The sequence below is a fragment of the Brachyistius frenatus genome, unplaced genomic scaffold (assembly GCF_029030835.1).
Source record: "Brachyistius frenatus isolate BFR_SWC_R1_liver_20210118 unplaced genomic scaffold, ASM2903083v1 Contig_98, whole genome shotgun sequence".
In the NCBI taxonomy this organism is placed as follows: Eukaryota; Metazoa; Chordata; class Actinopteri; family Embiotocidae; genus Brachyistius; species Brachyistius frenatus.
The window spans coordinates 192338-214755 of record NW_027210697.1 but is presented as its reverse complement, the minus strand read 5'-3'; the positions used below and the strand labels follow the sequence as shown (position 1 = coordinate 214755).

General features: G+C 40.5%; 2 protein-coding genes across 2 annotated transcripts in view; one reads left to right on the top strand and one right to left on the bottom strand.

The window, feature by feature from the left end:
* cenpp (centromere protein P) overlaps positions 1-22418 on the top strand; it is a 79867-nt gene that overhangs the window by 5061 nt on the left and 52388 nt on the right. Inside the window, exon 6 of the mRNA XM_069711328.1 lies at positions 4599-4695. Within this exon, the coding sequence (XP_069567429.1) occupies positions 4599-4695 (97 nt within the window). The remainder of the gene's footprint in view (positions 1-4598; positions 4696-22418) is intronic.
* ogna (osteoglycin, paralog a) lies at positions 7110-15152 on the bottom strand. Its single transcript, XM_069711283.1, has 6 exons — positions 14855-15152; positions 12050-12113; positions 11273-11437; positions 10375-10577; positions 9693-9785; positions 7110-9477 (listed from the first exon to the last, which is right to left on the bottom strand). The coding sequence occupies exons 1-6, from the start codon at positions 15008-15010 to the stop codon at positions 9307-9309; spliced, it is 852 nt and encodes a 283-aa protein (XP_069567384.1). The 5' UTR covers positions 15011-15152; the 3' UTR covers positions 7110-9306.

Genomic DNA, 22418 nt, shown 5'->3' with positions numbered 1-22418 from the left:
AAATGTAGAATATTGGTCTTCAACTGTGGCTGGAAAAAAAAAAAAAAAGAGTTCACAGGCGGGACGGCGAAGCGCTGATCTAAACGTGTTATTCTGAGTCTCATCGATCAAGTATGTTAACACTTTTTTTTTTCTTTGGTCTTCTGAGGCTTCTTCCAGCAGAATAGACGCGTTCCATGATTTCAGATCGCATTTTTGAGACCAACGTTGACTTTTACAAATCCAACAGCCAGGGTTTTTCTGAGGTTTCTGGAGAACTTTGCTGCTGCGATGGTGGGAAGTTATTTGACTAAACCCTTTGCATTTTCATGTAATTTTGGACTATTATAATTGCAATATTTATTTAAGCATGCGCTGTTTGCCATAAAATGTTAATCACCAAACATAGGTAAAACAAAACTCATAGTGCTGCGCCTTAGTGTTGTAATGTTAGTGTTGAGGGTGGTGCAGTGGTTAGCATTGTCGCCTCACAGCAAAAAGGTTCCGGGTTCGAATCCGGTCCTGGGCCTTTCTGTGCGGAGTTTGCATGTTCTCCCTGTGCTTGCGTGGGTTCTCTCCGGGTTCTCTGGCTTCCTCCCATCATCCAAAAACATGCACCTCAGGTCAGGTTACCTGGCGCCGCGCTAGTGGCAGCCTGTTGCAGCAGTTCCCCCTGAGAGCCCCCCTGCTGTGGCGAAGAAATTTCCCCTCGGGGATTAATAAAGTGAAATAAAAAAAAAAAATAAAATAATGGTAGGGGAACATTGATAGGAATATATGTTTGATGTAAAAAAAAAACCCAAAAAACATTACAATAACAAATAGCATTTTTGGATCCCACAAAATTACTTCTAGAATAATAGTGACCAAGATATGCAGTGAGAGTTTTATTCCAAAAATAAACTCTAAATGAGCTCAGAGCTATCTTTGGACTTTTCTGTACTGAAATGTTTTACAGTTATAAGAAACAGTTGTGCTGATTTATCTGACATGATCAAATCAAATATCTGCTGTACTTTCATTGTTATTTGTTAAATCGCTTGTTTTATGTTTTCTTTATCACTGTCCCTGTGTTTTTTTTGTGGTACTTTTCCTAAAAATAATACCATTTAAAGATATCGGTGCTGAATGTTTCAGGAGAGAATCACTTAACACTAGAAGATCAATACATTTTCCACTTGGTTGTTGCCTCCACCAGTCTTTGGTTGTGTCAGCTTTGATCATTAAAACAATAACCAGTGCTCACAGTACGCAACTTATATATTTTTCCAGTATTTCAATGCGCAACAAAGCAGCGTGCTCCCGTAAGATCAAAGTGAGGCTCCTTCAGATGTTAGATATGGACGCAATGCGGTGTGTTTACGTCCCAGGTGCATTTTGTGTCCCTTTAACCACAAATGTGTCCGAAAGCGTCTGCTCAGTCAGTGGACCAGCAACACGGAGCGGGAGTCTGATTTGCTCTATATCCGAGGCCAAACCACATCTGGATCGTACGTCCCAGTCTGCAGAAGTCTGGCAAACAACAGATGGAAAAATACAAAGATACTGATTCAACACTGGTGCTTTGTCAGAGTGTGTGTGAGTGGGAGATGGAGAGTCAGTTTTACAGCCCAAATCTAACTGACAATCGATCAAATCAATCTGGTCTGTACCGTTTCAGATAAATACTGACTGATAGGAGTTTCGCTGGTTCTATTTGTTCATTAGACACGTGTTGTTCCCACATCTGTCTCCCTGAAGTGGTCTCTTAACTTTGTTAGTATTAAAGTTAACAGCGCTGCTCTGTGGCCACCCATGTTTTTGGCAGTTCTCACAGTCCAATACAGAATCCCTGTAGTTACACATGTAGGCCAATAACAAATAAAAAAAAATATTCCTGAAGCCTAAAAAGATGCTTCAGGTCACAATTACTTGCTTAATGAGCAAGACATTTGCAAAACCTGCATTATTGCACACAGGATCTACTTTATACGGGAAATGTTTTCACCTTAAACAGGTTCATATTCTGCTTTTTTTACATTAAAAGTCATGTTCAGATATGTTTGTATTTAATGACTGGGAAATATAATTTTTCTTTAATTTAGGGGGACACCAGTGAAGCAACCCCACTTAATTTATTTTTTTTGTGTTGCTGTGATACCATATCATTGTATTTCTGCCCTCTACTCCCTCTAATGCTTCTTTCTTTAACTTTTACTGTTACCGTTTTTCATACTTCGATTTGACGAGAGAATGCTAAAACCCATAAAAGTCAGAGAAAGAATTGTCTCTATAGAAAGTTAATCAATTGTGTAATTCATTCATTCACAATGTTAAAGTATTCACCAAGTTTACGTTGGCTGCCTGTTCATCAGCCCTCAGCAACGGACTTCACATGGACAATTCACAGCACCATATTACAGCTAAGCGGTAACCAAGAAACCGGCAGGTACGAAACCTGGCAAGAAGCAGGGTTCACATCAGAGGTCACATGAACACACGCGACAACAGTCCACATTCAGGCACAGCAGTGGCCTAGTTGTAAAGACGCTGACTGTGCAGCAACATCCCCAGTTTTGAATGGTGCAATGAAACTTTCTTGCCACCACGTTTCCTGTCATTTACTGTAACTAAATATCAAAAACATGAAATGGGCCAAAAAAACACGTATTTATGAGCCAAAACTAAATCACTCTTTCATATTCTTCAGTTGTCGGGCAACAGAAGCAGAAAATGTAAATCGGAAAGTGTAAAGTTGTGATTTCTGTGGCAAGAACTGCGACACCCACTTGTTTAAAGAACATGATGTCATTAAAGTCCAATAATTTATCCTCTGTTGAGCATGAATGTTGTCAGGAAATTTTATGGGATCGATTATGTTGCCAGGAAGAATGGTGACAAGTACTGATGAGTTGGCGGCAGCTGTGCTGGCTCTCGTAAGTTAATTTGCAGAAATAACAAGCCTTAAATCAACTCATTTCTTTAAGTGAAGTGCTCCTGAAAACGACTTCATCAGCTTCTGTGTTGACTTAAAAAGTCAGGTTTACTGGTTAGATGGAATTACGAGGCAAAGAAAGTTGGGAATCGTGTTCTGGTGGTCATTTTACCTACAAAGAAAATATTGTTGTAATTTGGTCGGTAGTAAAGATCTTTCAGTCCTGTGGGTCTTTGAGAGATTTCAATCAGGGCTGTCTGGTTTGTTTGAAAGTAGGAATAAATGTTTATTTTTACAAAATTACACTCTAGTACTCATTCGTTAGAAAATGTCCTTTTAAGCGACTTTCTTAAAGAGTTCAGAGTTGCGGATTAACTTCTAAAGATTAATTTTTGGTACCAATTAAAATATGTTTGTAGGACAAGGAATAAAAAAAAAAAAAAAAAAACTCAAATATTCTAGTCAGAGGTTGTTTGTAAAATTTGATAACTTTCCACTTTTTTGGTGGAAACAAGTTGTTATTGCTTCTAGAAACTCTCAAATCCACCGATCTCGTCAGAATCACTGTATAATGAGGCCTTTACGAGCAGTATGATTGATCTCATTCTACACCGAGGATTTTGATTCCGTGTTGAGAACCAGTACGACCAGATCAGTTCGATATAACACCGAACGAGGCATCAGTCTCTCTCTCTCTGTCTGTTTGGTAGAGCTCCATCAGGGTGCTGCCATGTTTCCATCAGCTCTGTGTGGAATAACAGTCATCTGGAAACTTAACCCGGCTGCCGTCTAGCCCTGGGCCCCCAAGGAAAACTCTGGAAATCCTTTAACAGCATGTCTCGAGGCTCAGACAGACCAAATCAGACCAAAACAAAGATTTAATTTTTCTATAAACAACATACGCTACACAAGGAAACACCTCCTCCACTTTTTTTTTTTTTTTTTTTTTTTTAACCTCCCGTTGACAGTTTTTGGGGGATTCAGGAATTAACGCTGCTTGTTAGAGTATTTAGGGACACAAGGTTATTTATTTTTTAGTATGTGTTGCTTACAAAGACTATTCAAATGGACTTTTCTGCAGTGAAGACTGAAAGTCTTTGGTTATTGTAGTTTCTATCAAAATATGCACAAATAGCATAATTCATTACTAAACACTTTTTTAAAGTTTAAATGTTTTTCTGAAACAAAAAGACAATTCTGAATTTCAAAATTTTCCCTTTTTTCTTTATTTTTTTTTCTTCCTGTTTCTCTTTGTTTCCAGTTTGTTCAAAGAGCAATTTGAATTTAAGTGCAAATTAATTGGCGAGAAATGTTGTTGATCCACAGAAGTTTTCTGTAGCACCACCAGAGGGTTGAAATATGAATTTGTCCAATACCTTTAGGTTTTGACCAAATACATCAAGTTCACCTGTTCTTTGTTTTTACTGCAAATCAGAGCAAACTAACACACAAACGCCATACACCTGTTAGCGATGTCATTCTGAGCATGCTAACATGCTAATGAGACTTTTGAGGGAGGCTGAATAAATAAACTCCTTTCACCTTTGTTTGAACAATGAGAGCGAATGTACGGATAGAAGAGAGAGCGATCGTGACGCTCTGAATCAAACCGAGGATGTTATGGTTGCGTAAGATGAGCTGGAACCGTCTGGCTACTGGGACACTTAAACAAACACCTTTAATGGTGTGTGCGATGTGATTTCAGTGTGGAGGAGAGCCAGGATCTTCTGCTGTTCTTCAGGACTTTAAGGACGTTCTCCAACAGATGTGACGACCGGTGCAGAACCTTCCAGCACTTCCAAGTAAGTGACGACACACCTGCACTAACATGGACTCCAGTCGGGCAAAAAAAACACCTTTTGTGCACCTGCTTACTGTGATGTTTACGTATTTGTCTGCTGCTCACACGTGACACAGAACTATTATTTTGTCACCATGAATATGGGAGACTCTGGTCTGTCCTTTATTTCCTGTCACACCACTGATAACATGAATTCCTAACTCGTATTTTTGTTGTTTTGGCCCAACGTGATTGCGGTAGTTTTTCTTAGTTAGTCCACAAACTTGAAGCAACGTTTCGGCTCGTTGCTTAATGACATATCTCCATCATTTGTCGTGATAAAAGGCTTCAGTCCATCTTTATTTGCTTTGGTGGGGAGACCAGATGTCAGTCAGTCAATATATTGGGGCAGGAACATGTATGATGGCAGCTTCAGGTTGGATTTCATCTTTTAACCTTTGTTGAGTTCCACCCTCATCTATCAGTGGAGGAGACTGTTTCTCTTGTTCAGTCAGAGCTCAGGGTTTCTGTTTGTGGCCCAGAGTGGACTGGCTTCAGGTTTTACATTGTAAAATGGCAATATAATTCTTACACTCGCGTTCATTTTCGGGGGAAACTTCCTTCAACTTGTTATCACCCACTGTTTTACTCCGAGGACTCAATCCCTGATAATCAGGGTCGTTTTCATGAAACCCAATGTGGGCTCCCAAACTAAAAAATCCTTAACAGTACTGTTCTTTTGGAGATTTCTGGTGATATGAGTGAAATTTTGGAAACATGTACTTCTTTGGCCTAACTTCAATAAATGAGCTGAATGATATTGTAGCTGAATGGATGTTTGGATGTCTGGAAGTCTAAAAAATGACCCAAAAAAAACCTGATTTAAAGTGTAGCGCCAGCCTTAGTTTGTGTAAGTGGTCGGCTCCCGTCAAACATGAAGATACAATGACACTTCGTACAGAGGCCGGATGTCACGATGATGAAATGGCAGAAACTTGAAGGTTAATGCGGTAGGCGTGAAATAAGAGTGGGCATATCAGGGCGGGACTTCATTGAAGAGGGTAGCAGTAAAATGTCAAGTAGCACATCAAGCTGCAGAAGCAATATGGAACCTATTCTCCTGTTTACTCAGAGAATGTAAAGTCCTGCCAAGTTGGATGGCTGAAGGAGGATTAACCCACATTTTCCATACCGGCACCGTGTGCTCTAAACTCTTATTTTGCTTTACTTGCATTTTCTTCAGTGTTACAATGGAAAAAGATAATTCCCATTGTAGCTATCCTGCTGTAAGGTATTCCATGCTTTAATGACCCACAGACAAAACATATCCATATACAGTGGACTAAAGAAACAAACAAAAAAAAACTGTTTCTCACAATCCAGGCCAGGATTTTGTTTCCATGTTTGTCTTTCTGGTGGACCACAGCATTAACCAACCAGTCACTGGACGGCAGATGATGTTTTGCTACGTACAGTTACGAACCACAGACATTACTGAGCGTGTGGCCAATCACAGATTAGCATTTTGACATTGGGGACAAATTTATGTAAACATCTGTGCTCACTAATGCACAAACAGCAGTGTGGCTCAAAACGGTTTGTTATTCCAGCACTTTGCAATGACCACCAACATACCAACATTAGCTGGAGTTATACCACATAAATAACAAAATGTACTGATGCATTTATTAGTATTTACAGTTGACATTTTTATATCGACCGATTCCAACATCGGAGGTTGTGCTTTCATTGGAAATTGCAACTAAAGGGATTCAAGTAAACCCAATGATGTCGACCTGTCTTTATGAACCTCTATCAGGATCCTGTCACTGTTCTTTAGGTAGAAAACGTTAGTAATGAGAGGTAATATGAACATTTCAACCTGTAATTGCTGCGAGCAGTATTCGATCTCTAATCTGCGTGCTTGAGTTGAATGTGGGTGTTGAGGTTTTGACCGTAATAATAGATTTGCCCAGGTGTGTTTTGGCTGTGACAATAACACTTAAATTAAATGTATAGGTCTGTGTTAAAAGGATTAAGTTTAGCTGTGGCAGGTACGTTGGTAGGCTTCGTTGCTCCAGTGTACCTCGAGACTAGCGTGCATCTCTTTTTAAAAAAGGAAACTGGATCTGGATGAGTATCCTTGGGTTGCTCGTGTGCTTCTCATGCTAGAGGAGAATGTTAACAGTGAACGCAACATTAAGGAAGCTAGAAAAAAAAATCTGCTGTTGTCCTGAAACGGATATTGCAAAGTAATTCAAAGAATGAAAACACTGACATAAAACAGCCTGACCATGTTATAAATATGTTTTACTACGACTACTCTCATCAGGTGACATCTCGAACTTAAATCAATCAGTACCTGTACCTGAGGCTAAATATTCCAAACACTCTTTCTCGTAGGTAACACCTGCTCTAACAATGATCCCAAACATGTTTTAATTAAAAAAGTTTAACTTTATTAAAATATCTTTAAACATAGCCATGTCACATACACATCTTCCTGTACACCACTGTCTTATTCACATCAGTAATAATCCCTAAAGTCATTTTTATTACTGGAAGGGAAGAGTTAGGGACAAAAGCAAGACATTTTAAAAGCAGACAAAAGCGAGAGGAGTAACTTTCACATTACTGTAGTTCATAGATACGTACATTGTCCCCCAGTTCACTTTAACTAGAGTCTATAAATTAAAAACAAAATACTTAAGAAAGCCTGTAGTTGGACCAGTCCACATGACCGTTTTTCTCATGGAGAGGCTTTTGATGGAGTAATTTAAAGTGACATTAATCCACGCATGATACTATTCAGCTGAAAAAAAAAAGACTACAGATCAACATGCAGGTATCAAGTATTTTTTTGCGTCACTAAAGTCACTTTTCCCTCCTACTGTCATCAGGAATGTCTCTGTAAAAGTTCCAAAACTGGAGGTTAATATATGTGAAAATGGCCCCAAGTGAGTCATAAGATGAGGCTTTTTTAAATGCCTTATTTCTAATCATCAAACTAATCAGATTGTTTGACTAAATACTTCAAACTGGCGTCTGTTCTGGAGCCTTTGTTGCTAAAGTTATTCAGTCAGTTGGATTTGGTAAGTTGACATTTTGAGTAGAGAAAGACAAAAAGAAGTCGGCCGAGAATCAGCTGATCAGGATGAGGGCCTTAAAGAGACAGGAGCTAAAACGACCTGTTTCAGTCAGAGGCTGAACTGAAGCCTGCACAAAGGGCCATTATAAATATGGAGATTTTTAACTGTATATCATGCAGAAATATAACAGCAGAGCCTCAGAATAAAAATGTAGACCAGGAGACGTAAGCAATATGTTCCCTTTAACTGCAGAAATATCTGGATTTTGAAATAAATCTCTATTTCCAAAACTTATTTTTGTATTAACTTAAAAGCCAACCAAAAAAAAAGCCTCTAACGCCTCTCAACTTTAGTCATGTATTGACTGAGGTGCAATTAAAATGCCTGACTCACAATGAACAAGGTGGAATTTGTGATCTGCCTTTTAAACAGTTCATTAAAATAAAGAGATTTTTCTCCAGTTATTTGTTTAGATCAGCAAAATTGCCAAACAAGTCAAAAGTTTTGCAGTAATATCTTGAATTTAAATACATTTCTTTACTACTTAACGTTACGTATAGCAACAACATGCTTCTGTTTCAGAATTCATTGAGAAAACCTCCTGCTGTTGTGCTTTAAACTCATAAGTACAGTTAATTACAAGCAAGCCTGTTGGCTTGTGGCTGCAGGTGTGCGTTTGTGTTGGTCCAAGGTCACAAGCAGTGTTGTGTTTCCTTCAGGTAGTGGAGTGTCAGGTCAAAATGAAAAAAATGAATATTTGGACTGTCAAGCGTAGAGTTGTGGAAACCGCTCCACTCATCCGAGGGGTTCGATTAGTTGTACGAGGAAAGACTGTGACTTCCAGTCCCAGAGTCTGAATACCTCAGTGTGCTTCAAGCAGAATTTGTTGTGGAATTTAAGGCTGCGTCGGACAATTTGGATAAATTTTCCAAAAACAAGCAATCTGACAAACGCCGGCAGTGTGGAGGTGTGGCAGACTGAAAGCGTGTGCTGTTATCCCCATTTGTTTTGACTCAATGCATCAAAACTGCTTCAACTTAAGACAGTTCTTTGTAAATAGATCAGGCATGCGGTCGGCTGCAGCCAAGAGGATGTGACAGCTCCACCTTTCAGTGAGGACATCGCGGGTAAAAACACCGATTTTTAGACATGGTTGGACAAACGAGTTTGCTTGAAGCATATTGAGACCTTCACACGGTTTCTTGTGTGGCTTTGCATCAATTCATGTGAATAATGCTTAACAACTCTTAATATGCAACTTCCTGCAGAAGCTGAAATGCCTAATACTCCCAACCAGTCAGTAAAAGACCCCTCGATGAGTTTAGAAACACCTTCAACTCTACACCCCCAGTCCAGTGAAGGGTTTCATTTCGACCTGACAGTGACACAAGCTGTTTGTAGGTTTGCTGAAGTATAAAACGTTGACACCTGTGGGACCAGCTCCCCAAAATCCAGAAGGTCACGGTATCCCCCAGTGCTTCGTTGTGAGAAAACTGCTTCATCAGCAAAAAAAAAACCGGGGCTGCAGTAAAGTTCCTGCTGCCTCAGCGGTACCGTCCGACAGGCAGTATTTTCATACAGGTGAAGCTGTCGGGGAACTTGGACAGCACCACCGGGTTGCCGTCCAGACGGACCTCACTGAGGCTTGGTCGTAGATAGTAGGTGTCATTTGACCTGCAGAAGGTGTTGACGTTGACCTCAGTGATGTTGTTGTTCTGCAGGAAATAGAAACGATGTTGAGATTGTAGCACGGTTGTAACATTGTACTGTGATTTTGGTTAAAAATCTGATTCTCACTTAGAGCAGAAAAATTGTATAATCAGTTTTTCACTATATCTAGAACACAAAAAAGTTGTACGGCAATCAGAGTGTATCAGTGGCGTCTAAACTGAATTTGTCTGTGTATGTTGTGCCAGTAAAAGATCCAAACCTGTAGATGTAAGATGTGAACGTTCTCCGGGATTTGAGGAACTGCTTCCAGCTGGTTGTTGGCCAAGAACAGGTTGACCAGCTTGGTTAGTTTCTGTGGGGGGGGGGGGATTTGGACAGTGGAGATTACTATGTTGAGATGAACACTTTATATACAGAGTATACTTTATTATTAACCGCACTCTGGTTCAACCAGATAGACTAAACAATTCAGTTGTGTTTTTCTGTTCATTTTATATTTTAATAATAGACATACACCTTATGAAGAAGAAGAAGACACATTTACTGGCCGTGGTGTTTGGCTTTGCAACTAAATCCATGTTATCAATGTCAATAGAAATGCGGTCGGTCGAACATTAGAAGTTAAGCATCTCGAGATAAACAGTCGGGGGAACTAATATTCCACTAATGTGCCGTTAATCCACAGGCGGACAAATTGGTGTGATGAGATGATGTCATTAAAGGAGAGGCAGACAAGCCTCTAATCGTGGATTAGAACTTGAAATTTGACATTTCTGTTTGTCTTCCAGTAGTTTTAACACAAATGAATGGAAACTGTTACGATTGTGAAAAATGATTGCAGTCGTCTCAAACGATTACGATTAGAAATCTATGTAGTAACTGCAACAGGCGCAGTGAGGACTTTTCTGATTGAAAAGTCAGGAGAGGTGTCGATGACGTACCCTGAAAGTGTTGGCCTTGACGCCCCTGGTCTTGAGGAGGTTGTAGTTGACGTTGAAGGATGTGAGTTTGGCAGGAAGCATCGGAAGTTTGACCAGTTTGTTCTCGGCCAGAGACAGTTCCTCCAGCAGGGCGAGCTTGGAGAACGCCCCGTCTTCGATCTCTGAGATCATGTTCCCCGTCAGGTCAATCCTCCTCAGAGTCACTGTTGACAGATGAGGGGTGAAAGGAAACTTTTACGAGAGTTGTAGTCACTTTGACTGTCTTATTTTCCTTTACCTTATTAATGTTGCATTCTACTGCGACATCCATCTTTGTGTCTGATATCTCTTGCCGAGTTAAATCATACAAATTATTATCTTGTCTCATGGCTACTCTGTCGGCATTGGATGACCATTTACAAAGTGGTTCTCTCGTGATTTACGTTCTTTCCTTCCATCAAGTTCAAAGTCGGTGCAGCCGAGGCCGAGATATCCACAACTTTAGTTCTCGAGTTGGGTCAAGCTTTAAAAACATTGTATTCTACACTTCACTGCAGCTCGATAGCACATTTTCATTAGCGCCTACGTGGTGAACACCCAAATCTTTCAGACTTTTCATGTACTGTCTCTTTTGAACTCTGAGGCTGAAATCACCCCTTTTGTTTATTCATTCTCTTCCTATTTAATAGCCAATCACTAGTGAGCAGTAAGTGAGGATTTGCATACTTATTACCACTTCATTATTGTCATTTTGCGACGTCGCTTTTTTATTTCCATTATGGAACCTTTGAGAGTACAATGCATTAGACGACTGCACTCCATGACCAAGCTAAAATAACCCTTTGATGACATCATCGTTGGTGGCACGTCTGGGCTGAGAAATCAACAGGCTCTGATAAGTGACAGTTTTCAGACTTACCGATATCAGAAAAGTCTTTGGTGCTGATCTTCTTGATCTTGTTGAAGCGGGCGTACAGGTAGGCAGTTTCTTTAGGCAGCTTGGGAACAGAGGTTATGTCTGGACTGACCTCCTCACAATACACGGAGCCCGTCAGACACACACACAGCAGGCAGGTGGGAAGGTCTGCAACACAGTCACCACCACAAAATCAAGCCTTTCTCCACAATAATCTGCTGCGGGTTTGTTTTGCATTTAAGTCAATAGAGAGCTGTTGCTGTTTTTAACAATGCACAAGTACTGACCGTTGATCCAGTTTGATTCAATTCAGACTGAGGCTGTCTTTCTTTTATCCGAAGGTGATCTATTTAGATGTCTTGTTTGGTCAGACCAGCCAATATAAACCCAAAGATTTTCCATTCATCACATAAGACAAAAAGTCTGAAAATCCCTCCATTTGAGATGCCAGAAATCTGTGTTCATTTCCACCGATGTTTTGCAGATGAATGGAAACGATTATGATGATTATGAAAAATGATTGCGGTCAGCTCAAATGATTGTGATCAGGTGATTATGCAATAATTGTGACAGGCCTCCTTCTTCGTTCAAACCAAACAAAACCCTGATGTTGTTCTGAGAAAGCTGTAGTTTGTCTTTGACTGACTTTTCCCAAACCTCGAAGCCACAGACGGAGTCGAAGCATCTCAAAACAAATCACAAAGCAGTTTTAAACATCTCCTATCATTTCAGTTTTCTGTGTGACCAGGTGCAGGTGAGTTAAACAGGTCTTTATCTTACCTGAGGCGTCTCCTCCGTCTGGGATTGGGCTGTCATCAGGCTCATCAGCAGCAGGCAGCGCCCTCTGCAGGACAAAACACAGCCTGTTCATATAGCTGCCAGCTCATTGGCAAAACATTGACACCACCAGGGTTTAAGTGAGCTTTAGATATGTGCTGACACAGCATTTTGGATAGAAACCAAATAAAGATGAAACAAAACTTTAAATCTCTGTACTGTGTTTTGGCACACTCAGTTAAGACCATTAAGAGGCCACGATAAAATGAACTGTTCATCAGTAGGACAAGGTAGTCAGGTTTGATACTAAGGTTAAAGTGAATAAAATGCACAATAGTTTTCACCCACCAGCATCTAGACTGTGATGAACTCATTCTTTTCTTTGGTGAACACACTTTGCACACCGTAGTTGTAGCAAAATGAAGTCTGACTGTTGAGAATTCATTGTGAACAGTGACAGCTGAATATGTGATTTTAATCATGAGAGAACAAGAACATAAAGTCTCTTAGAGACCTTGTTGGGTCTAATAAACTTCGGCTGCGTCAACATTCCTACTGTTAACGTCACTGTGGTCTGTATTGGTGGTCGTAACATGGATTGTGATCCAGGAAGTCCAGTTTCAGTCACAGAATAATGAGTTTAAAGGTTTTATTTAAACTAAAACACTGAATAGCCGTTTATAACAATATAAGGCAGAAGTTTTGACTCTCGCAAGTTGTCTTGGTGCACATTCTTCAGGTGAAAAGCAGCTTTGCTCTGTTCCTTTTTAAAAAAAGACATCTACAAGGAATGTGTGCTGGCATTTATTTGATTGGCATTGCATCGGTGGATTATTGGGTTAGATTGGGTTCCACAAAAGTAAAGCAGGTTGACGTTTGCGCGGGCTTGTTTTGGCCAGAGTCACTACATTTCCTCTGTAACTGTGCCAACATCTGACTGAAACGAATCAGGCGGCTGATTTGTGACACAGTTCGCTAATTTCAGCTGACGACCGGCCACAGCTTTAACTGCTCCAGTCTGCACGATTCTGGTTATCAGGGAGCGAGTGTTAAAGTTATTGCTCGTGGCTCTGATGTCTGACGCTGTTCTTCCCTGGTCGATACATCTTTTTTCCGAAGTCTCTTTGTACTAACAGTGACCAGGCTCTGTAAAGTGAAACCTAACGTCTGTCCTGTAGAAGCCAATGAGAATCAGGCTGGTGGGAAAGTCGTGCATTCTAAGGCTTGTGAACCTAGGACGTGCCTTACATACTGCGGTTGGGGGTAAAGTTACATGAACTCGTACTGCACCTCCATATCAGAAAACACGACGTTTGTTTGTTTGTTTGTGTGACCGTTTAATGAGGATGGGACCAAAGATGGGTAAATTCAATGCAGGGAAAAAAACATTCATGTTACTTTTCTGGCTTGATGTGCAGTCAGTGATCTTTTGTAATGTGGATCACACAGCCTCAAATTTTGGGCTTTATGTTGCCGTCCACATTTTAGGGGTCCGCGCTGACCCTCACAGACTTGGGCAGATGATAAAACCACAAGTTAACCTTTTTACCCCCGACCTCAGGAACTCGTAGACCGTTGGAGGAGATTGAAAAACGTTCCATCCTTCAACCTGGTCCTGGCAAATTAAAAGCTTTCAACTTTGTTGCCAGGGTAACTTAGATCATCAAGCTCATCAATCTGAGGACTTATCTGAAGAGCTACAATCAAAAGAGACGGGAACTATAAAGCTACTGGTAAACTACCTGCTAATGAAAGTAAGGTCCTACATCACCACGGCTTTAGTGTTTGTTTAGACCGGTTTTCACTTCCATTGACTGGCTGCATCCAATCAAAGTTTCCTCGAAGACACTAACCACAACCCCGAACTAACTGAGTATTCCTCAAACCAATCAGGGGAGAAAGCAGAACTTTCCACATTGTGGATTAAAAAGTTAACCTAATAAACCTTGTTTATTGTAGCAGCAGTGGAGGGTAGGAGGCCTGTGTCTGAAGGGCCTGGCACTGATGGGAGTTTGTATGAAAAACAGCTGGTCCCAAACAAAGTTCATTAAAACCGAAGTCATGCTCCACGGCCATATTCTCTCACACTTACTTCTTACCCTCTCGCTCTGTGGGCCGCTTGCGGGTTTCTCCTCTTTGTGCAAGTGTTTCCCGAAGGACAAATCGGATCCGAGTTTTGGTTTCCGTTCTTCCAAATATTTTTTTAAAGGGCTTAGTGTGGTTGGTTGAGGGTTAGTGTGGTTGATTCAGCGTAGAGTTTGTGTGTGTGTTGGAACTGTGAGCTGAATGAATTATTATCTGTTGGAGGAGGAGGAAGGTTAAATAAAGTGCTGACAGGTTCTGTCGTTTCCAAGTAGGAGAAAGCTGATTAATTGACCCAACCATGAAGTGGACTATTAATTTCTAGTATCATGTGGCTAAATTATTTAAAAAAAAAAAAAAAAAATTTTAACCCAATAAAAAAAGTCTGGTGTGATATAAATCTTGGCAATGTACCTCTGTGCTCATATTTACTGTAACAAAAGCAGAACGTTTAAGCTTTTAATTTAATTCCATACACAGGATTGCAATTTTATTTTTTATTTTGCATTTATAAATACGTCTTTGGTAGGTAAAAACAAATTCCCCAAATCATGCTGCAAAATAGAGCTATGGATTCAAAATGTTTACTTGTTGACATTGGATTACTTTTACTTGTAATTTGAACAAATTTGTAAATTTTAGTGACGAATAATATTTAAAATGAAATATTATCAGTGAAGAAAACATTTTTTTTTTCTTCTTCGACGTAAATAGTAAAGTTCTCACCCTCGCCCTCCTCGATTTCAAATGGTCACTGAAGTATCCGTTCAGCTGGCTGCCAGATAGAGATCCCGGTATCAGCTGTGAGTCCTGGTCAACCCTCCTGGCTGAGGCTGCCGCCAGCCACGGCACCAGCACGCAGGTGAATAAGAGCGCCTTCATGCTGTCCAGAGCAGTGTGATGTCGACACACCAGCTCGCCTTTGAAGCCTGAGTGTGGGATAGCAGCTAGTCTCTGCTACAATCCCCTGGCTGGATGTGTCAAATGACTGTATTTAAAGGCTGAACCAGTAGCTTCCAGCACACTCTTAAAGCAGAGTTAATGGAGCACAGCACTTAACCCTTTCCTGACCACCCACCATCCATCTGCTCTGAGAGAGAGAGAGAGAGAGAGAGAGAGAGAGACACACCAACAGGAGGTGCATATGGAAAAAGATGCAGTCAACGAGAAAATAAAGTGTCCATTTTTCTCCTAAATGTCCCTTAAATGTGTACAGAGGGGAGGGGGTGGGAAACATGCACGGCAAGAAATTGCAGAGAAGGCAGAAAAATCTACAGTTGACAACCAAAGTGTGAGTGTGTTTTGTCAGGAGGAATGTCTGTGGTCTCTGCCTAGCCTCTCGGTAATGACTTATAATAACCAGCTTATCTTTCATTAGGCTGCATCAGTGTTTTTCTTCTCCTCCTGCTCTGTTTTTCTCGGCCGCCGGTCAGACAATTCATTTAGCAGCCATTAGACAGACACTGATTATAGGCTAGAATGTACGTGATTACTTGGGATTGACCAGTACTCAAAATGTGCCCTGCTTTCTGGAGGACTCCTCTGAGTCACTGATGTTTCAGGTTACAGTTGTTGTCACTGCTCCCATCTTCTTCAAATTATCAGCCGATGATTCTTGTTAGGAAACAGCAATAGTTTCTCTGTTAATGTGGAGGCGGGACAATTTAATTTATTGTGCATACACAACAATACTGACACAACTGTGTGGGACTGGCCAAGTTTTCTTTGTTTAGCAATGGTTCCCATTAACCAGCATACAAAGCAGGAGATCTCCTTTGTAAAGTTCTTTACTTTGTAAACAGCTCAGATCTGCTGAGTGTGTTTCTATTTGTTTTTCAATCTTTATGCATTATGTTGATTTTAAGGGTCATTTTCAGAAGTTCTACGTGCAAGGGATTTAAGTCAGGGATGTCCAAATCAAGTTTTTTTTAGGCCCCGATCTCGAGCTGAATCCTTCAATCGTGTGAGAGAATAGAATAAGAATTGTGTTCATACTTCCAGCAAGAATTCCTTCTTACAAACACGCCTCATGGTGGGTTTTACTTTTATTTATCATGAGTTTGAGGACAACATTTTGATGATCTAAGCGCACGGTCTAAAGCACCTGGTTCAAGTTCGTTTAGTGCGTATCGAAATCCACTTTTGCAAGTTTAACAGCAGATAATCTGAACACGAAGTCAGGTGCATGGTTCAAACGGGTAGTTTCTTTGGTCGCTTTGGGTGTAACATGAATTAACCAATAATACCCAATTAGTGACATCTCCCATCCCCTTTAGGAGCCAGGTGCACCTTGGGAGATGTTCTTCTCTGCAGGGGAAATGGAGCTGCTCATGTGCACATTAAGCAGACTGATGTCCACAATAATAATCGTTCACATTTGTAACCCATTTCATTTTCATCCTTTGCGTGTTGTGTGTGTGCAACAAGCAGAGTGTACGTGCGTTGTGCACACGCATACAATAAGTGGGCGCATATTACTATCTTAAAAATGTACTCTTAAAGTAACGGTTAAACACATCGCCGATGACTGAAGCACAGCTTTTTGTCGGTCAATCGTGGACTCGCTTTCCACCGCTTCTAGATTTATATGCGGCAACAGTGCACCTTATTGTAAGGCTAAAACACCCATGGGTGCTAAGATGGGTGCAGGTACATTTCTTTTTACATAACGTGGGTGCGGCATTGGGAAAAGGACTGTGTTGATTGGTCAGGTTGCGTTTGGCACTGCTTTGCGCTGCGTGTAAAATAGAACCCTAAATTGTTTCACTGACATTACTAGTAGAAGCTTTTAGCATCGTTGGCATGGACGAACAAATGTGTTTCCATGTACACAGAGCTTAGTTTTATAGCTGTGTTCTGGGTGATTGAATTAAACTGTTATGCCAGAGTCTGAATCTGTGTTTATGACTTTAGATGCTCTAAAATCTAAACCAAGTGAGGACTTTTGACTTTCAGACCCTGGACCCCAGACAGTCCCTCCAGCAGCAGCATTTGGTGTTTTTATTGTTTCCTTCCTGATGTTGAGGTGTCTTGAATGAGAATGTTGTTCCAAAGTTCAGATGCTTCTCATCTTTAAACATTTCAAACTGACTCTTGTGGGTAGAATTAAGTTTGTTGTCTTCTTTAAAAGATATATTATTTCTTTCTTTTTTTGTATTGTTGTAGGTTATGTTTATAATCATCTTGTCAGATTTGACGCCCAAACTGACCTTCAATTGTCCTAATGGGAATTAACATGTGGGAAGTACACAGGAACTGACCAGACCATGCACACTGCAGTTGTGCTGAGGTCCACACAGTCTTCTACAATGCCAGATGTAAAATGACATCACCTGTGTTGAGATCCTCATCTGCAGTTTTTTTTAAGCCACATTTAAGGTCTCTGCTCCAGGTCTGCAGTTTTGACGAACACCTGTATGCAAACAGCACGTCATCGTCAATGGCCCAAAGCAAAACATTTAAATGTTCCATGGCGTGGTTGTACAATAAATATCTGCTGAGCAAGGACAATAATTTGCACGTAAATAGTTGAGCACTTTGTAGAAGGTTCAGCTTTAGAGTCTATTTTGAGGCTGGCTGTATTTTATTTTGTTTAAGTTTCATGTAAACTTGACCCAAATAGCCAACATCACACACGGGCAATAAGGAGAGATCAAACAGATTAAACGATAGATTAGGAGACACAGAGGGTTAAAAATGAAGAGACGGTTGTTGTCTAATGCAGAAATTGCTCAAAGAAAAGGAGGCTTCCTTACCAAATCCCTAAACCACCTTCAATGACTCCTTGCCATTGAACAGACCGGTGGTTCCTCTCCAGGTTCTTCCTGAACTTTGAAACTTCTCACCTTGACTGTGAGCGTTAAGGAAACTTTATTTAGCTAAATTATCTCATTCTTTTGGAGCTTCTGACCGCAGGTGATGGAACGTAGTTACTGACGGGTATTAAGAGTTTCACCTTTTTAAGCCCGGCTGCCTCTTGACCAAGACGTCACCGCCGGTGCTGCAACGACGCTCTGGTCGTCCTCCCAATGCTTTTTACCGTCGTCCAAGAACAAGACCACGACCGCGACATTCGATCCACTCGCTGTTCAGCGTGAGGCAGCTGGGATGACATTCAGAACCGAGTTTTTGAAACCGTGACTGGAAAACAGTGAATTTGCGCCGTTTAGACTGGAAGCGAGTTGTTGCCCCCCGTGAACTAGTCCAAGTATGTGAAGGTCACATAAATTAACTGCCTATTAAAAAAAATAATGATTTGCCAGCCAATAAAACTTCCGACGAAATGTGAAACGTGTTTGTTTCTTTGAGTGGTTGATGATAGCTGAAGGTAAACGGGTTCTCTCTGGAAGATATCGTGAGAACTTTGTGTTTATATATCAGCTGTTCATTTGTACAATCAATGCATCAACATTTTTTTACGATGCATCAGCCCTCTACAGCTTCTTTAATAAAAAAAAATAAAAAATAAAAAAAATTTAAAGGCAAAGAAGTGCTATATAGGCAATAACAAAGTCATAAATAACAGCTAATATGACAAACACAGGAAATGCTAGAAATGAATCCAAACAGTTACTGGAAAATGGCAAAAAAAAAAGTGTGGGAGAACTTTTCCAAAGCAGAAAATCCCAGAGATTCTCAGTAGTAACATTGAAGGGACTCTGTTCATTTGGTCGATTCAACAGCTGTTGAAGTCCAGCTGTTCTTGGGTTGATTTCAGCCTTGGTTGTCAAATCGGGGAGATGTTGGGCTTCTCCAGAGCCCTTCTTAGGAATGTGCTGTTTTTGTTTTTTTTGGTGTGCGTGTTGTCCCAGGACATGGTGGAATTAAGGGGAAAAAAGAGTGAGATAAGAGACAGTACTTCTCTATAAACAAGCAGAGCAAAAGAGAAAAGACTGAAGTTTAACAGCAAAACAGTTAAATAGAAAACATGTGACTATTTCAGCCTTCAAGAGGAGAGGAAAAAGAAGGGGGCCCAGATATAAACATCCAAGGAACATGAGCCCGGACTGTTACAGGTGTGTTAGCAATTATGAACACCTTTAAACTTTTATGACTCTGGGAAGAGGGCCAGTAACTGGAGAATGTTTTTACTGTCACTAATTTTCTATACCAGTTTGGTCTGTCGGGGTGTTTCACTGCTATCTCATTCCACAGTAAAGTGAGCCAATTGGGAAAGCCACCCACGGCAATGCACTAAACACACATTATCCCTGTCATGTTGGTCTGTTCCTGTCACGCTTAATGTGCTTGTGAGATTGACTGAAGCTTTTTAAAATCTTGTTTTGGTGTACCAGAAGTGGACATATATGGAAAACCCTTCACCTTGTTGCAATTGGCTCAGAAAAGGCAAACAAACGCACCGAACACATTTCCTTCCTCACAACACATCTGCAAAGACTATTTAAAATATATATATATATATATATATATATATGTATATATATATATATATATATATATATATATATATATATATATATATATATATATATATATATATATATTTTGCATTGTTTACAGTCTGTTAAATGTTTACCAGCTTGCAGTCTTCTTCTTCTTCACTTCTTTTGTTGCTGAAGTACAAAGTTTCTTTGCAGTTTGCTGCCAGCAACTGGTGCTGTTATTTTACCTGATGTTAAGAATATGTATCCCGTCGCATCAATACAAACAAAAGGGGGAGCCTCTCATAAAATATTGCTCTGTAGCGCCTCTAGTGTTCAGCAACCCTACAGGGCACCTTTTAAGATGTCAGCAAGTTTTAAACAGAGAAACAATCATTGCCACCGTACGCTGTTGGCCAGCCTGGTTGGTTGTTTCGATACTTAGTTAAACTTTATTTATTCAGTCTGATAAAAAAAATTCTTTGGGTGTATAAATTAAAGTACAATTTTCGTGCGCTTTGGAAAATGCCCGGAGAAAGCATCATCAGATGTGGCCAAAGTTATTTAATAGCTAAAAGTTTGTTTGTTGCATATTGACACCTTCAAAGTCGTAATTCCCAACTTTTCCATCCAACCACTACGGTTGTTGCAGAAATCAATACTCGTTGAGCGGGTACTTAATCTGAAATACAACAGCAGATCAACTGCTACATCTGTTTGCAGTGATACCCGACACACTCTCAGCAATAATCAATAAAAGCATTGAGGTGTGTAGTTTTAAACTCACCTTGCTGAGGAGTTGGAGGCGTGCAGCCCGTTGCCCGTAACTCTTCATCGAACAGCTCGCCGCTGCTGCTCCTGCTTGTTCCATTACTCTTTGCATTATTTGAAACTTATCCACTGTCAAAAATGACAGACTGGATTTGTTTACACGTGATTAATGAGCGATTCATTATTCCAGTAGGAAGAAGAGATGAACGGAGCAGATGAAGCAGAATACTGTGCCGTAACATCTAAGTACACCAGTGTCAACATATGTCGATGTGTTTCATTTGGACTCTTCTGGTCAACCTGGTTCTATATATACAGCTGTAAATACACGTTTTTCGCAGTCTTTGCTCATTACACCAATTGTCCTTGATCCAGATAAGAAGATAAAACATTCCAATAAAAAGTCATTCTGTTGTTGGAGTAGATTTGAGTCATAAAATGCTGTTACTCAGAAAACGTGTAACTTGTTAGTGTTGTAATTCTGAAGCTCGGCTGCTCCGAACTCTCCACTTTTTTTTCTCTCTTATAAACCCAATAATTTTAACTGTAAATTTCTTGATCTGCCTTATTTCTTACGACAGCTGTGGTGGATGTGACAGTGAGCAGTTGTTGTTTTTTGTTTTTCTTTTACTGGGACAGGTGTAAGTGAGCGGATAAGTATGGGCAGACTGATGCAAGCCTCGACAAAACAACATACGTCAGTGAATGTACTCCACACACAGACGCCCATTTTCAGTGCAGAGTGACTTTGTACACAGCGGACCACCTGGCCGGGCATTAACCGGCCTCAGTCTGCATGGGTCTGGCTGACAACTGACGTGATGTACTAACCCACCGCGGAGAGCGGTGTGTTTTGCTTGTGACATAGCCACCCGCCAGCTCTGGGCAGCCGCCAGCAGCTGCAGATCTGACGGTGAGGTATTTTATTTTAGCTCGCAGACTTGTTATGTAATGAGTGTTACATGTTTTCAGAGTTAAATGGTTCACGCAAACCTCCTACCTTCAAGTCCTTATTAGGCTGCTTGTGAACCTAAACGAGGACGAATTAAACTGACCGGCAGAAAATGACCCAACTCTTCTCTCATAGCTTATTAATTTGACGGTGCAGTCAGTTAGTGATATTTATTTGTGGTAACAGTATCAGTGATGCTGGCCTTTGGAAGAGGGTCAGTTGAGGTCAGATTTGATCGATCATGTCATTCTAAATAAACTCTTTCCGTTCAATTGTTACGGAAAGATATGCGTTTCTTGAAAAAAGCATTTAGCACTATGCAGCGGACATGTTTACTTTGTAAAGATTTAAAACTACAAACTTTCCCTGATCTCCAACAACATGCTTAAACCTAACCACATGTGTGGGTCGTGACCTCTAACTCTCAGATGTCAAACTTGTCTTTTGTTTGACCCGTCTGCTCCGACCACCTGCCGGCTTCCAGGAAATATTTAGCTATTTGACAAAAATGAATTAATGGAGTATTAATGTGTAATTTAAAAAAGGTGGGTTGGGGTTAGAAAGAGACGCAATTTAATTATAATGTGGTTCAACTCATTTTGGATCTCTTTCAGTAACCATTCAGTATTGCTCCATCATATTGTAATACTGAATTACCAGAATACTGTATTAGAAACTGACCTGTGTGTGTGTGTGTGTGTGTGTGTGTGTGTGTGTGTGTGTGTGTGTGTGTGTGTGTGTGTGTGTGTGTGTGTGTGTGTGTGTGTGTGGGCGGTTATTTCATTTTCTGCACGTATTAAGTTTGCTCTTGTTGCCAAAATTACCACATTTGCTATGGAGTGATTTCACACCAGAAACAGATGTAGTTCTTAGAGCTCCACACTCGGCACAAAGTCGAAGGATACACTTAAAGCCTTCTCCAAATGTCTGGTGATTATTTAGAAGAGAGAAGAGGCATTGTTGCACGTCCAGGAATGGAAAAGTAGAACGCTAATTATCAGTAAACGTAGTACAAGTAAGCAAACAGAAAAAAAAAAAAAAAAAACGAATCACCTTAGTGCTTGGTGGGACCAAGTTTACCTTCAGCCCCGCTGTCTTCGGTGCACTCACACACGGCATCTTGGGAGAATTTGCAGCAGGATTCAGTCCTTCCAGGTCTCGTCTCTTCCTGTAATCCCAGACTGAC